Below are 14,255 nucleotides of genomic sequence, written 5' to 3'. Positions count from 1 at the left end.
TGGAAACTTTCACCAACCACACCGACAAGGAGCCGGAGGTTGCGGAATCAGCGGCTCTCTCAAGAGAGAGAGACGCAGAAAACCTCACTTGGGAATCTCTACCGGCATCGGCTGCCATTATTGAGCTATGGTTTCCGTGGGTGGCGGCATGGGGGACAAGCAGCAGGAGGAAGGTTGGTTCATTTACAGTTTCGTTGCTCGGGGTACAATAGTGCTAGCTGAGTTTACAGAGTACACCGGAAACTTTCCGGCGATAGCTGCGCAATGCCTTCAAAGGCTTCCAGCCTCCAATAATCGCTACACGTACGCCTGCGACCACCACACCTTCAATTTCCTCCTCCATGACGGCTATGGTATTCTCCAGTCACTTTATCTCTCATCCCTCATACACATTTCCTAAACTTCTCACTCCCTATATCAGATCTGGTCTATGTTACTCCGGCGTAGGTAATTTTCGAGAATTTACTCCTTTAAATATTTATTGGTGAGAATTGATGTGGAAAAATTTCAATGGAAGTACCTTTCGGTGCATTTTAAATATGTTGCTTATTAACTGGTATGCAGATCTTACGAACGTTAGAATTCATCAAATTTTAATTTGGCGAACATCTGTTGCAAGCGGAATTGTTCTTTTCGCTTTGTCTGAGTTTATAGAGAGTTGTTAGATTTTCTGAACCTTGAAGCTTGATTTTTGGTGCTTTGTCTAAGTTTCAATTAGAGAACAGGGCATCCTACTGATAATAGTGTTGGTGATTTTACCTACCATTCAAAGAAACAATCCCATGTTGTTTGAAAGCTACTAAGATCGAAGCATAACTCTTATAGATTTGTTGTTGTCGTGTCCTCAATGATGTTAGCAACAACTACAAAGACTATGATAACTGTCACATGTCAAAACATTTGTTACAACAAAGTGAGAGAGTTCGTTATGTTAGCATTGCACAAAGATTCCATAGATAAGAGATTTGCAAGGGATACCATAATTTTTTATGTGAAAAAACCTGAAAGGGAAAAATCATGAGCCTAATCTTGTTGAAATGATTCCACTAATAATTATAATCGGTTATAAATGATGTCCTTTCTTGTAATTGAAAAAGTTTTTGTTACAAAATAGTAAACATAAACATTAGCGATGAATTATATGGTGGAAGGTGGATGAGCCCTATGACATTGGAGTTGTCTTCAGAGCCATCTTAACTAAACTAGGTCTGAACAAATCATTGGATTGTCACTTGATTGACTTGGTGGGCTAGGCTGATCTAGATGGGTCCCTTGAGGCCTAGGGTATTGTAGAAGAACCTAGGGTTAGCTAGGATCCACTTGGTTTACACTAAGAAGCCATGATATTGCCTAGGAAATATAAACATGTTAGGAAATATAAACATGTTAGGGCTATCAATTATCTTATGTTGACCTAGCTAAGAAAGGTTAACATATGGGTTTTGAATGGGTTTTTCTAGAGTCTAAAGTGAAGTATAAATATTTATACCACATTAGTTTGGTCAAAGCTAGCCTAAGATATGCTTAATCTAATAGAATAGGTTGTGTTAGCCCCTAGAGAATTTGTTCACATCATCCTAAATCATTGGGTCAAAGAGTGAACAAGGTCAAGTCCAAAAGCGTTAAGCCCTCTAGAATATTCTTTGGGCCCCTAGAGGATTTGTTCACATCATCCTAAATCATTTGGTCAAAGACTGAACAAGATCAAGTCCAAAAACCTTAAGCCCTCTAGAATATTCTTTGGGATATCCTTAGAATTGTATATTCATCCCATGATGATGTAGATTCTTAGATCATGTGAAGGATGTCCTTGGGTTTAGATTCAACTAAAATAATATTAAGCCAGTCTGAATTAGTTAAATGGGACATTCTCCTGACCGATGCATCTAATATATATTAAGTAACCATGGCCAAGCTTGCATTGCCTCAATCATTCCTCAATAGGATTCATTACACTGGGACTGATCAAACCCATAATTTGATTTGGACATAAATATCTCTAACTAGATAAGTTGTTGGGGAAGTAAAACCACACAACAAACATAAACAAAAAAGAGAAAATGCAATGAAAAGAAAGAACACTAGGATTTAACGAGAAAAACCCAAAATCGGGAGAAATCACGGAGCCACACTACACCAAGAAATTCACTATGAAAATTTGGGAGAAATAGTTTAGATCTCTCTCTCTCTTTCTCTCTCTATCCCTCTCTCTTCACCCTTGCATCATTCTCTACTAGAACTAAAAAAGAGATACATGACAAAACTAGTAAGCGATGCAACCCTTCTTGAAAAAAGAGAAATAAAACTACTCAACCTGCCTTGCAGTGCCGCAAAGCCAGGTTTGGAGCCCATGGCACTCTACTCTCTGTCCCTTGCCTATCTGACAACGTCGCAGCGTTGAGGTCTAGAGCGCTGCAATGCTGCACCTTTTATCTCTTGCCTAAGTCTTAGTGCCGCATCACTTGGGCACACAACACTGCAATGTTGTATGATTGTACAGAGAGAAAATTGGGGTGCAAAGCACCCAAACCCAAGCAGGGGGAGGATCCCGCGCGCGCAAGCTCAACCAATGGAATTGAGGTCCAAGGTAACAATACAATCCGATTGATAGACACAATTAAATTCCACAAAGAACTAACACTAGGTGTATATAATACCCACTCAAAGTGTAGCTAAGATAGTGTTTGAGCCAACTAGGTATGTTTGACATCTAGTTGAACACAATCAGATAAATGAGTTAGATCCAAAAGTGGTGCCAATATTCTTTATAAGATGGATTTACTCATCTTATTCCAAAAGCTAATTTGTCTTTAGACATTGTGTTCACCATTGATGATTAATGTCAAACATAACTTATACAGTATCGTAATCAAGCTATTTATGTAAGTCATGAATCATTTTGAATGAAGCACAAAAATTGTGCCCATATATATAAATATCAATACTCATCTAAAGCACAAAATGTATGTGTTGAGATGAGCATTAGAGTCTTATGATGTAATTTTTCTTTGGTTTGTTCTTTGTAATTCATGCCTAAGATAGTTTTTATGAGAATGAGGTGTGTCTCTATTTTTTTTAAATTATATTGTTGGCATTGGATTAGTACCATAAGGTTTCGACTCACCCTACTAAATTCCAAATTCAACATGCTTTGATTTCAGATTTAGTTCAACAATTATTGATTTTGAAAGAATTGGATGGAACATTTGTTTCTTTCTATTTCCTTCTAGCATCTCTATTTTGACAACAGTTTACTTACTTTTGTTGCCCTATTGTCCTGTTGCCTTCTGCCTTCGTTGTTGACTTCTAGTGCCCTCAAGTTTTCCATTACCACTATTATCTTCCTGCTACTTCCACTACTTATTGCTTCCGACTACTGCTCCCTTTTATTGTTGTAGGCTTTCCTATGCCTATGTACTGGAATCGAGAATTTCATGTGATGGAATCGAGTATTAGAGATCTTGCCCTATTGTCCTGTTGCCTTCTGACTGTTATATTTGACTATATCCTTATAAAGAAGTTTTTATATTTGAGGTTTTTTTTATGTTATAAATAACATCCCGAGGCATGCAATATTCATTCAATGATTCAATAAATTTACAAATTATCTCTCAATGCATATATGAGCTATTGGATGCCGATTCTTTGAATGTTTTGTAGGTCTTGACAATAACTTATGGGGATGCTTCTTGTACTGACGTTTGGCCTAAACATTCAAAGACGATTTCTCTCATTCTTTTTGCTCATAACATGTTTGGTGACTAGTGCATGTGTGTGATTAAAATTTTGGGAAGTTTGATATGTGCCGAATTATTTTTTGTGATGTGAATATTAATTGTTGAATTATTTTGTTCGATCTAAAATTTTTTTCTATGATTTTAAATTTTAGAACCTATTACATTTTTGTTTTGAATTATTTAAGTGTATTTATTTATTTTTTTATATTAGAAATGATATTTCTTTATTAGATTTAAACGAGAATTTGACTTTTAACAGAACACAATGGAGAAAAAAATTCTATGTAGCCGATCCCACGTAGTGGGACAAAAGCTTGATGATGTTGTTGTTGTTGTTGTTGTAGTATTGGAGGTGACTATTATTTTTTGCGAAAGTTAAGAATTGATAACTTGTGAATTGTAGTTTTTTTTTTTTTTATGTTTTATTGTGCTACTCAGTCTAGATTTCACCATAGAATGTTGCCCTAGGCGTATTACATTAGGTCACATGAATTGATGGAACTTGGCGACTGGCATGAACTGACTTAAGTTGGCCACAAAAGGATTGTGGCCCTTACAAGCCACTGTCACAACAGTTCTTAGGTGTATCTAACAAGACGGGTGATTTGGGAGATGTGGCAAAATCGGACTATGACTGGTACAGAGATACATAGTTGGTGATATGGTAAATGCGATTTTATATATGTATATGGTTATCTTTGGAGAGTTCTTGATTTTGACTAGTTAGGCCACCATGAAGACATGACTCCTTACTCTGATATGATTATCAGAGATGGCTAATATAAAGAAAGTGAAATAGCAGAGATTGGGAGAATCAGATCAGCAACCCCACTTTGATGCAACTACTTTTACCATGCATGGTGCATGTCGAATGATGATAACATACATGAATATATTAATAGCGCATACATGCAGTCATCATGATTTGGATGGTGTTTGTGCAAATGTAATATAGCTTTTAATTTTTTATAAGACTGGGGATATAACTTCATGCATTGATTGTGAATGTTGAAACAAGACTCTAGTCATGCTTTTTTTCAGTTTAGCTTGAATTGTGTAAATTTTCCTTTGTTTTGTGTTCTACATAATAATTATAACTGAATAATTACTTGGTTTTTTCTTTAGATCGTATTTGGTAATAGTTTCTGATACTTGCTCAGTTTAAGTTTTGCCTTTGTTATGAAGTGTCATTATACATTCAAACTGAGAAATGGATGTGGCGTGTCTCATTGATGAGAAGAGATATCATAAAACTTAAAATGATAACTATTTGAATGGCTGAGAATTGTAAGAGTTTAAGAAAACCTAAATCATACATAATTTTTTTTTTTGCCTTTTTTGCTGTAAATGTTGCAGTATATTGTGTCGTCGCAAAGGAATCTGTTCCAAAGCATATCTCGATGGCCCTTTTGGAACGAGTGAAGGCAGACTTCAAAAAGAGATATGGAGGGGGCAAGGCTGACACAGCAATTGCAAAAAGTCTGAATAAAGAATTTGGGTATGATTGAGTCATGCTCTTCACTAAGGCACATCTTGAGCCTTCTATGTTGTTTTTTTCACAGCAATAATGTGAGCTTAATGTGCAGATCAGTGATTAAGGAGCACATGCAGTATACCATTGAGCACGCTGATGAGATAGAAAAGCTTCTAAAAGTGAAGGCTCAAATTTCAGAAATCAAGAGCATTATGTTTGAAAATATAGAAAAGGTATTCAGCATCGTTTGAATTATATCTTTGATCTCTACTGAACAATCTTAAATCAAAGTACTATGGAAAGCCATATTTTCTTTATGAATCTGGATGTACTTTTCAGTTGTTAGATTTGAAATAATTTGTTGTGCTACTCTTGACAAGGACTATAGCTCCAACATTCATTTAATTTATTTCATCACCATCATTAGCCTTATCATGTAGGCCTTTAGATGACATTGTTAAGAGAGTAGATGTATTAGATACGGCCTGTGTTAAGAAAGATAGAGGTATACCTAAAAAGAATTGATTAGAAAGTATTAAAAATGATATATTTTTATTAGATTTAAATGAGAATTTGGCTTTTAATATGAAATAGTGGAGAAAAATGATTTAGGTAGCTGACCCACATAGTGGGATAAAGACTTGTTGTTGTTTTTGTTGTATAGTCATTAGCCTTATCACAATTATTTGAGGTAGTTTTATGAATCTTCAATTTTCATTTGTTCCAATCAAGTACTGTTTGAGTTGTGTAGCCTATTCTCACTTTTTTTTTTTTACAACTTCTATTCATATTTGCTTAGCTTTACTTCGTTTCCTTTGTAATCCTTGACAGTAATTTTAACTACCCATTTAATGGGTGTATTTTTGGACCTTTGTATATTTTCAAACCATCCTATCTATCTTGAGCTATCTTATCTTAAATAGATGTCACTCCAATAATCCTTTTAATACAATCATTCCTCTTTTATCTTTTGTAGTATTGCCGTATACTTATCTTAATGTTCTCAATTTTTTCATATTGAACATTGCTATAAACAATCTTTTTACTTCCCAACACTTTGTTTTGTACAACAAAACCATCCTAATTGCATTTTGATACTATTTACTTGCAAGTCTCTATGATGTCCTATTATAGAATAATATTTGGAGATATTTATTATCACCACCCATTCTTTTCTATAATAGATCCAAAATATTCAGTAGCTTATATGAATTTCAATCTTTAGTTGGCCTTAATTCCCTATTTGTAGTTGACCTTATGCCTACTTATTTATAACTGATCTTAGGCTATACTTCATTTGATTAACATCTTAGCTAATTATTTGGGCCAAACTTAGACTTTTACTGTTCTTAATGTGAAAAATATTGAGTGCCACATGAAAGTTGAATATATACAACGGTTGCAACCCTTTCAGGCTTTCATTGCTATTATAGTAGATAACTTATGCCTGCTGCTTCTTTCAGGCTATTGATCGAGGTGAAAAGCTTAACGAACTAGCTGAAAAGACAACTGATTTGCATTCTCAGGTACGACACTCTACTACACAATTATTGGCTGACATATATGTTTTTTGGCCTCACTAAGTGGAAACATTATATATAACTACATAAGAAGGTTATGCTGCTAGTGCTAATAATTGTAACAAGTAATTTGGGTTGAGTTAGTTAATGTGTCATTGTGGTTCATTGTAGTTTATAATCTCCCAATTTGGAAGTTGATTTTCACTGTTTCGATTTTCTTCCTCCCATTTTTTTCTTCTTGCCAGCAACCTCGATCTGCCAATTATCCCTCTTCCCCACTGTTTTACTAGTCTTCTTGCAGAGAAATTATTCTGTGCGGATATCGGACCGTCTGGAGGTGAATCAGAACAGACCACATTATCCGGTACACAGTGTTACACAGCTGCGGTACACAACAAATAGGTGACATAACGCGTTCTGATTAGCCTCCGGACAATATGTTGTCCGCACAGAATAATTTAAACTTCTTGCAGCATATGTGTGAATTACTTGTAATGGCAACAAATTTGCTATAACTTATTGCAGGCTCAAGATTTCAGGAAACAGGGAACAAAAATTCGCAAGAAGATGTGGTTTCATAATATGAAAATCAAGTTGCTTATCCTTGGAATACTTCTGCTGCTTGTCCTCATTATTTGGGTTTCCATTTGTCAAGGATTCAACTGCACCAAACAGGAGGATGGAAATGCAAATACAAAACCATAGTCGCTGCTAAAAGAAAGGTATATAAAACTTTCAGAAAATTGGATTTCAACATAAGAATGCATGTAAATATCAAAGAACAAAGAAATCTGCTTGTTTTTAGTCTTGCTTTATTTATTCTTTAGATGCTTTATATGGGAAGGAATTGTTGACTGGAATGATTTGCTGAAGAGTACTAACTACTAATGTTTATCACCATTGTTGCTTTGAAGGATTTGATCTCTGTTTTCTGCATAAATCTGTACAGAGTTTGATGGAGGGTTTTAAAAGTTGGCTTTGATTTCGGTGGCTTCAACAATTTATCTAATTTTGGTTTCAGCACTAGTTAGTTCTATCAGTATCTGATTGATAAACTTTTTTCTTTGTTTGAAATTATTGAAGATGCTCAAAGCTGAAGACTTATATATTTCTTTATATAAGAAATAGTATTTCTTGCAAAAATGTATATTTATGTGATGTAATTGGTTATTGTTGCTCCTTTATGTGGACCCCAATTTCTCTATCTTCGAGTTTATCACAGCCGTCGAAATTTCATGATCAACCCCTTGAATACATATTGAAAGTTTATTTTTCTATGATCTAAGTGTGCAATTCAAACTCATGATCTAAGTAAAACCTTTTGCAATTACTAGTCATGAATCCTTTAAGTACTCATAATGTATGGGAGATAAGAACTTTTTTTATAATTATTTTAAATGTTAGATTTTATATAATAATTTTAAAAAATATTTAATCCCATTCATCATAGATGGTTATGAGAAAATAAAATCATTAATATTTATCACATAAATTAGTTTAAGACATCATTAAATGTTATAATAACATTATCATTAAGGTCCCAAATTTCGTTTGGAACTGTTTTTTTACTGTTTCTTAAAAAATTAAATTTTTTATACTATAAAGCTACTTTAAGATTTAAAAAGCAGAAAAAAAAAGTTGTCCCAAATGAAATCTAAATCCCGCAACAAGATTAATCTCTATATGGCATTCTATTTAATATACAATTTATCTTTCAAAAAAATAATAAAAGGACATTCGAATATTAGCAGAGTAAAAGTGAAAATTTTCAAAGCCCGCATAGAGGTAATGAAAAAGCAAGGTTAAATTTGAAAATAAGGGGTACAGATATTACAAAATAAACCCTAAACTGTTTCTCAACATTTGCGACAATATCTGCTTGTTTCAAAAAAAAAAAAAAACTGCTTGTTTCCAGAAAATATTCTCTACAACCTCATGGAATATGAAAATAGAGTCAATAATAATGAAAAAACAGTTGAAATTCTATTGAGAATTGGAGAACTTATAGGTGAAGGGAGTGATGTCAATAGAGAGAATTTTATTAACTGTGCAGTGCCATCAACTGGAGCTTTGTACCTATCAGGGAAGCAAAAAAAAAAGGCTTAGGATATCATCCTCAAAAGTTAGCTCTGGAAAACTCTTGATATATTTCAAGACAAAACTGTCCTGTAAAAAACACCTTTTTCTAATTATCCTGATTATTGTCTTGCAAAATAAGAAGAAACGGCTTGCAAAACATCAATAAATATCTTCCCAAGCAAATTTTTGAGGAAGGTATCCTGAGCTAAAACTTATCAATTATTCAGAAAATAAGGGGCTTTATAAGAGAGATTATTATGTACGGATACTAGACGGAGAGAACCATTCAATTTTTCTCTGCCTATACTAAAAGTGCAGTCAAAAGCACAGTTACTGTAGCCACCAGACGGTTCTCTCTATCCGGTGTCCGTACACAATAAAAAGTTTTTATAGAAGACCGAATCGGAAAAAAAATAATTAAAAGTTAAATCTAGCTCAACTTTCCTAATCTGTCAAAATCTTCTAATTCTTATATTTATTTAAGCTCCTCCAAGCTAGGAGAAATATCTGACAATAGAAAAAGAGGCAAATACAAACTTTGAACTGAAAGCGACCAAAACTTTTGAACTACGATACAATAACCCAGACCAGAAAATTTCAAAGGTTGCAGTAAATTGCTTCTGCGCCAAGATTCTTATTTCATGCACAGCAACAAAATAAGCCCAGCTAATCATTCTTATAAGCATCCAATGATCAAATCAACATTTTGAAAGACAAATTTCACACTCTTCTATGTCAAGATTTTCAATATTTTAAAATGAAGATAATTTCAAACTCTATTGACGAGTTAAAGTTAAAAAAAAATATATATATATAAGATGAAAAATATATGAACTTCTGGGATAAGAAGACATACCAGTAATCAATCAAATGCGACTGTGTAACATCCAGGCGCCAATAAATAGAGAGAAAAGAACCACAGCCACGCTTTCTCTGGAGAAGGCAAATTCTTTCCAACTCAAGGATGCTGTGACCTGCTTCAGCACATTCTGAAACTGAGTTCTTGTATCCTCTATTGAACCAGAGTTATCGATGACAATGTCAGCCTTAGTCTTCTTCCAGTCCAGTGAAGTCTGAGCATTGATCTTGTTTCTAGCCTCCTCTTCCGATATTCCATCTCTCGCCATGAGCCGCTGAAGCTGTGTTTCGGGATTTACCCATACGACGATAATAGGTTTCGTTCTTCGATCAATCTTAGTTTCAAATAATAATGGGATGTCAAGGACAACAACCTTGCATCCCTTCACCCAAAGCTTCATAATTTCCCAAAATATGCCAGAAGATATATGTGGAGCTAAAAGACTGCATGAGGGTATATGTTTAACTTTGTAAACAAGCAAGACAATAAGTTGGCATCAACATAACGAGAAAAGGAAGGACTGCTGAAATAGATACATGAAAAACTTAGCAATTTATTTCTTATAAGCTACATCATATTATCTCTAAAGATTTTTAATAAAATTTTTGCAATCTACTCATTCTAGGAATAGTATGAGAATTGTGAAAAGTTGAACTCCTACTAGGTGTAATAGCTTAATTACAACAATAAGAAGGAAATCGTGCCAATTTTTGTATGCAACTTAAAACTTTCCAAGCTCTCATTCCAACCTTAGTTGCTTGCTAACTATGCTCGATTGCTCTGTCAAAATGTAAACGCCTAGAGGTCACTTGGATGACAAATCCCCAAGTCAATTCTTATAACTGAGAGAGAGAGAGAGAGAGGTGGAATAGTTGGCAAATTCAATGTTAGAGCTCCTTCATTTCTTTTAGAGATTCAGTTTAAGTCCATCTAGATGCCTAAAACAATGTCTATTAAAGAACCTTCTCATCAATAATTTTGCAACAGAGACCCTCATACCAATTATTTTCAATCCCACCATCGTCTTATAATCACCATTGGCATAATCAGGTTTTGATATAAAAATTGAGTGCAGATGCTAAATCACAATGAAGAGGCTAAGTGCAAAAATTAGAATAAAAATACAATTATTTACGGAGGATGAGGTGATGGAAAAAATAATAAATGCATCAAATATACAAAAAATAACGAACAGGTGTGATCAAAATTATAGTGCCCTACAAAACTAGTCTACAGCCAGTAATGTACAAAGGTTTCCTGTATAATTGTGATTTCTATTGTAATTTAAAGGACAAATATATGGTAATGTTGAAACACATACCGGTTTAGAAGTTGACGTTTTGCTGGATCAGAAAAAACAATTTGCCCAAGGCGTGATCTATTGATCTCTCCATTTTCAAGCAAAATATCATCTCCAAATGCAGTAGCAACCTTTCTCCATCCAGGTGTTCCTTTTTTTACAACATCCTGCAATGTAGCAGTTTCCAGTTAATGTTAATATAATACTTGACAAGAAAATTGAAAAAAAAAAAAAAACTTCAAGTAGAAAAGTTCAGATTTGATAATGTAATCCGAAATGATAAATTATAGGGTTTTTATTGAGTAATGTGAAAATTTTCGCTCATGAAATGCATAATCAAGGGAATGAAATCTATAAACAATATTTATGGCAGATAATAGGTTTGAGCTTCTGTTGGTAGGTTAATGATGCAAGTTTTAAATTTCTTAAATAAAGGCCTAAACTGTGGAGTTTTGCGTCAAAATAGCAAGCAATATTTTCAATATTCCATGGACCAGCCATTAGTGGAGGAATTTGAAGGTATTTTGAATATTTTGACATAATTCTTATTTTTATGTCCATTTCTTGGTTTTTAAAGGATTAATTATTATTTCCAAACTAATTTGGAATTTGAAGCATTTTCTAGACTTGTCTTAGAAGTTATATATAAGGTGATCACATGTAATTATTTGCAATGTGAAAATAAAACCAGTAACTTGATCTCAAATCTCCTCCTCTCTGCTTCCACACCACAATCCACCAAAAATAGGAAATAAAGGCGTTTTGGCCTTCCTGTCTCTCCTCCCTCCCTTCTTGACTTGTCGGGCTGATCAGTTCAAATAAAAAGCCTCTACTGCTTATGCACCACTTCCATTCCTCAACCACGTAATAATACATTACTAAATAAAATTTAAGAAGGCATTATAGAACATAATCAATAATGGTGGTTGCCTTCATAGATGGCAACTAAAATAAAGTTCGCTATAATCTTTAGTGTATTGTAGTTCACTTATAAATCTATTTACATTGTAAGGAGCAACAAAATAAAATAGTGTGTGACGTTTGCACTATGTGTGTTATATAACGCATAATGCACATGGCACAAGCTAATTCATTTTCTAGTTTTTTTTAAATTAATTTATTTAAATTATATGTACGAATAAGAAAAAAATTATTGGAGATTAGACATAAAATAATGAGAATATTCTCATTGTTAGGCTCAACTCTCATGCAAATGTATTTGCTCCACTATCTAGCTAAAGCAACATGACAAATATGTAAAAAGTATACATTTTATCCTTCTTGACATGTAGAGTTTTAACTTGTAGTGCTCAAATGATGAATGATAATCAATCAAAAAAGCTTACAAAATAGATTCATTTCTATCTTTGTTATTCCTGAATGAGGAACAATGTTATATATTGTTGTTGATACACAAGTTAGGATTGTCTCTGCCCTTATGTTGAGCTTATTATATGTTATGTTCATTTTCTCTCCCTCATCAAGAAAAGGGTAAATATATTTATCTAATGTAGTACTTTCTTAGAATTCTAGCTATTTTTCTTTGTATCTTTTTTTTTCTTAGTCCCCTAAATATTTATTAATCTCATAAAGTTTTCACTTTTATTAACATGACTTGTCTCTTCTACATTGTCTTAATTTAGTCTCCGGCATTTGGATATGAGTATCTAGAAATCCCTTTAGAAGTATAAAATATAATTAGGTATGACAGATAAACTAAGGCGTTGAATGAAGAATGATTTTCAAAGGTCAAGTCATGTATCATTTATGTTTGATGTTAAATTGGCTTGATTTCAATTAATTTATTGAAGTCAAGAATGGGTGCCTAATCATATCCATCTCAGGTTGATTGAAACCACTTTACACTATTATTGCTTCACCTCTCTATTCCCACAACTCATTGGACTTTGCTTGAATTGTATAATGACATGATAACATCATAAAATTTATATTACATAATATGTTAATACAATACTATATTCTATTCACATAACATTGATATTGCTTTTGTACATAAGGATCTTTTTCTATTACACTGTTGAGTTTTCAATATAGTAATCGAATTTTTAATGTGTCTTGCTAGTTTTAAATTTGTGAGTCATGCTATATGGTATGACTCCATGGGACTTTTGCACGATGGTGCTGTATGTGCTATTTGTTAGGATTTCATGGAGACGAAAAACATAATTCGATCGTCTCCGAAACACATGCCAAATCATCGAGAAGAATTTTCGGAAGCATACCTGAATCCATTGAAATGCATAATCAAGGTCTTTCGATCTTCCACATTTAGAGCGGCGTTCTCCAAGTGAGCGAGAGACCCCTTCTTTTCACTCAAGATGGGAAATGAGAGAAAAATGAGAACTTTGCCGCTTAAACTGGGGACCATGACCCTTATATACTTTAAGTGTAAATATTTTATTTCAGCCCATCATAAAAATAAAATAAATACCCGGCCTCTACACAAATTAATTCCATACAAAATTAATTGAGATGTCACATAAGCCAAATAATAATTTAATACTCAAATAGATCACAAATTTAATTGGCTTAATTTTAGATAGTGTCTAATGTATAATTCTTTATTTATATGTATAAAATATATTGGCCCACATATAGAAATTTCCCAACAATCTCCCACTTGGGCCACATATATATATACATATAATTATACATTCTGAAATAACTGTAAGAGCTCAATTTTGTTATCTTTCTAAAATAACATCTCTAGACAATCTGGTCCATCAATCATATCAATATAGAATCTGATGTGAAACCACATGCAAGGAGCTCATTAAGACAATTAAGAAGAATTAAACAATTTAATTTCACTTGACAGCTTATTGTCGAGACAAGATAATTCAATAAAGATTCTTGGTTTTCAACTCGCTTAGGCGAAGGAGTACATGTAAATTAGCTAATCCTCGGAGATAATAAAAAAAATAATAGCAAAGCTAAGAGCTATTAAACAACAATCCAAAATTTAATAACGAGAAATTTCACCTTGGGGATTATTCACTCGACTACACTAGGCTTGGCGAGAGAAGATTTTGCAACTGAATTGAGATCACCACTAGGAAGAAGATGCCGGAAGTCTTTGTCCACGGGAAAGTAGTCGGAGTAGGTGGGGTTGGCGGTTGTCCGGTGATGATCCAACGACTTGGTGGAAGATGGATCTCATGATCCGCCATTCAACATTGAAGTGGAGAGGGGAGGCGTCGTCTTCTCCTTTCCTTGGCTTCTCTACTCAAAGAACGAGAGAGAGGTGGTCGGCGGAATTTCCCTA

General features: G+C 33.8%; 2 protein-coding genes across 6 annotated transcripts in view; one reads left to right on the top strand and one right to left on the bottom strand.

Moving 5' to 3' along the window:
- LOC110116427 (vesicle-associated membrane protein 724) lies at positions 1-7,906 on the top strand. 3 transcript variants are annotated; one of them, XM_020849982.2, is made up of 6 exons: positions 1-353; positions 5,094-5,235; positions 5,324-5,444; positions 6,675-6,737; positions 7,257-7,453; positions 7,681-7,906. In XM_020849982.2, exons 1-5 carry the CDS (start codon positions 128-130, stop codon positions 7,434-7,436), a joined length of 732 nt encoding a protein of 243 aa, XP_020705641.1. In that variant the 5' UTR covers positions 1-127; the 3' UTR covers positions 7,437-7,453; positions 7,681-7,906. The 3 variants fall into 3 exon arrangements, with proteins under 3 accessions (XP_020705641.1, XP_020705642.1, XP_020705639.1); XM_020849983.2 differs by having other exon boundaries at positions 7,646-7,906; XM_020849980.2 differs by lacking the exon at positions 7,681-7,906 and having other exon boundaries at positions 2-353; positions 7,257-7,644.
- Positions 7,303-14,255, bottom strand: part of LOC110116429 (dephospho-CoA kinase) — a 16,697-nt gene continuing 9,744 nt past the window's right edge. Inside the window, exons 2-5 of one of the 3 annotated variants that reach the window (XR_003702816.1) lie at positions 10,991-11,136; positions 9,667-10,112; positions 8,911-9,010; positions 8,516-8,807 (exon numbers count right to left, since the gene is read on the bottom strand). Coding sequence is in view for 2 of the 3 variants with exons in the window: in XM_028700239.1 (XP_028556072.1) it covers positions 9,677-10,112; positions 10,991-11,136 (582 nt within the window). In the remaining variant the exon portion in view is untranslated. Of the gene's footprint in view, positions 7,440-8,515; positions 8,808-8,910; positions 9,011-9,666; positions 10,113-10,990; positions 11,137-14,255 lie in introns of those variants that run through there. The other 2 variants (XM_028700239.1, XM_020849986.2) reach the window with 2 other exon arrangements.

Source organism: Dendrobium catenatum, unplaced genomic scaffold, assembly GCF_001605985.2.
Source record: "Dendrobium catenatum unplaced genomic scaffold, ASM160598v2 fragScaff_scaffold_1472, whole genome shotgun sequence".
In the NCBI taxonomy this organism is placed as follows: domain Eukaryota; kingdom Viridiplantae; phylum Streptophyta; class Magnoliopsida; order Asparagales; family Orchidaceae; genus Dendrobium; species Dendrobium catenatum.
Note: the sequence above shows the minus strand (reverse complement) of the source record. Positions and strands in the feature narration are given on the sequence as shown.

What these genes read in the sequence shown, in the direction of transcription:
- LOC110116427 (XM_020849982.2), top strand. Translation starts at nt 128, where the DNA reads ATGGTTTCCGTGGGTGGCGGCATGGGGGACAAGCAGCAGGAGGAAGGT. An exon ending in AGTCTGAATAAAGAATTTGG is followed by an intron (nt 5,236 to 5,323) that starts GTATGATTGAGT and finishes CTTAATGTGCAG; the next exon opens with ATCAGTGATTAAGGAGCACA. An exon ending in CAACTGATTTGCATTCTCAG is followed by an intron (nt 6,738 to 7,256) that starts GTACGACACTCT and finishes AACTTATTGCAG; the next exon opens with GCTCAAGATTTCAGGAAACA.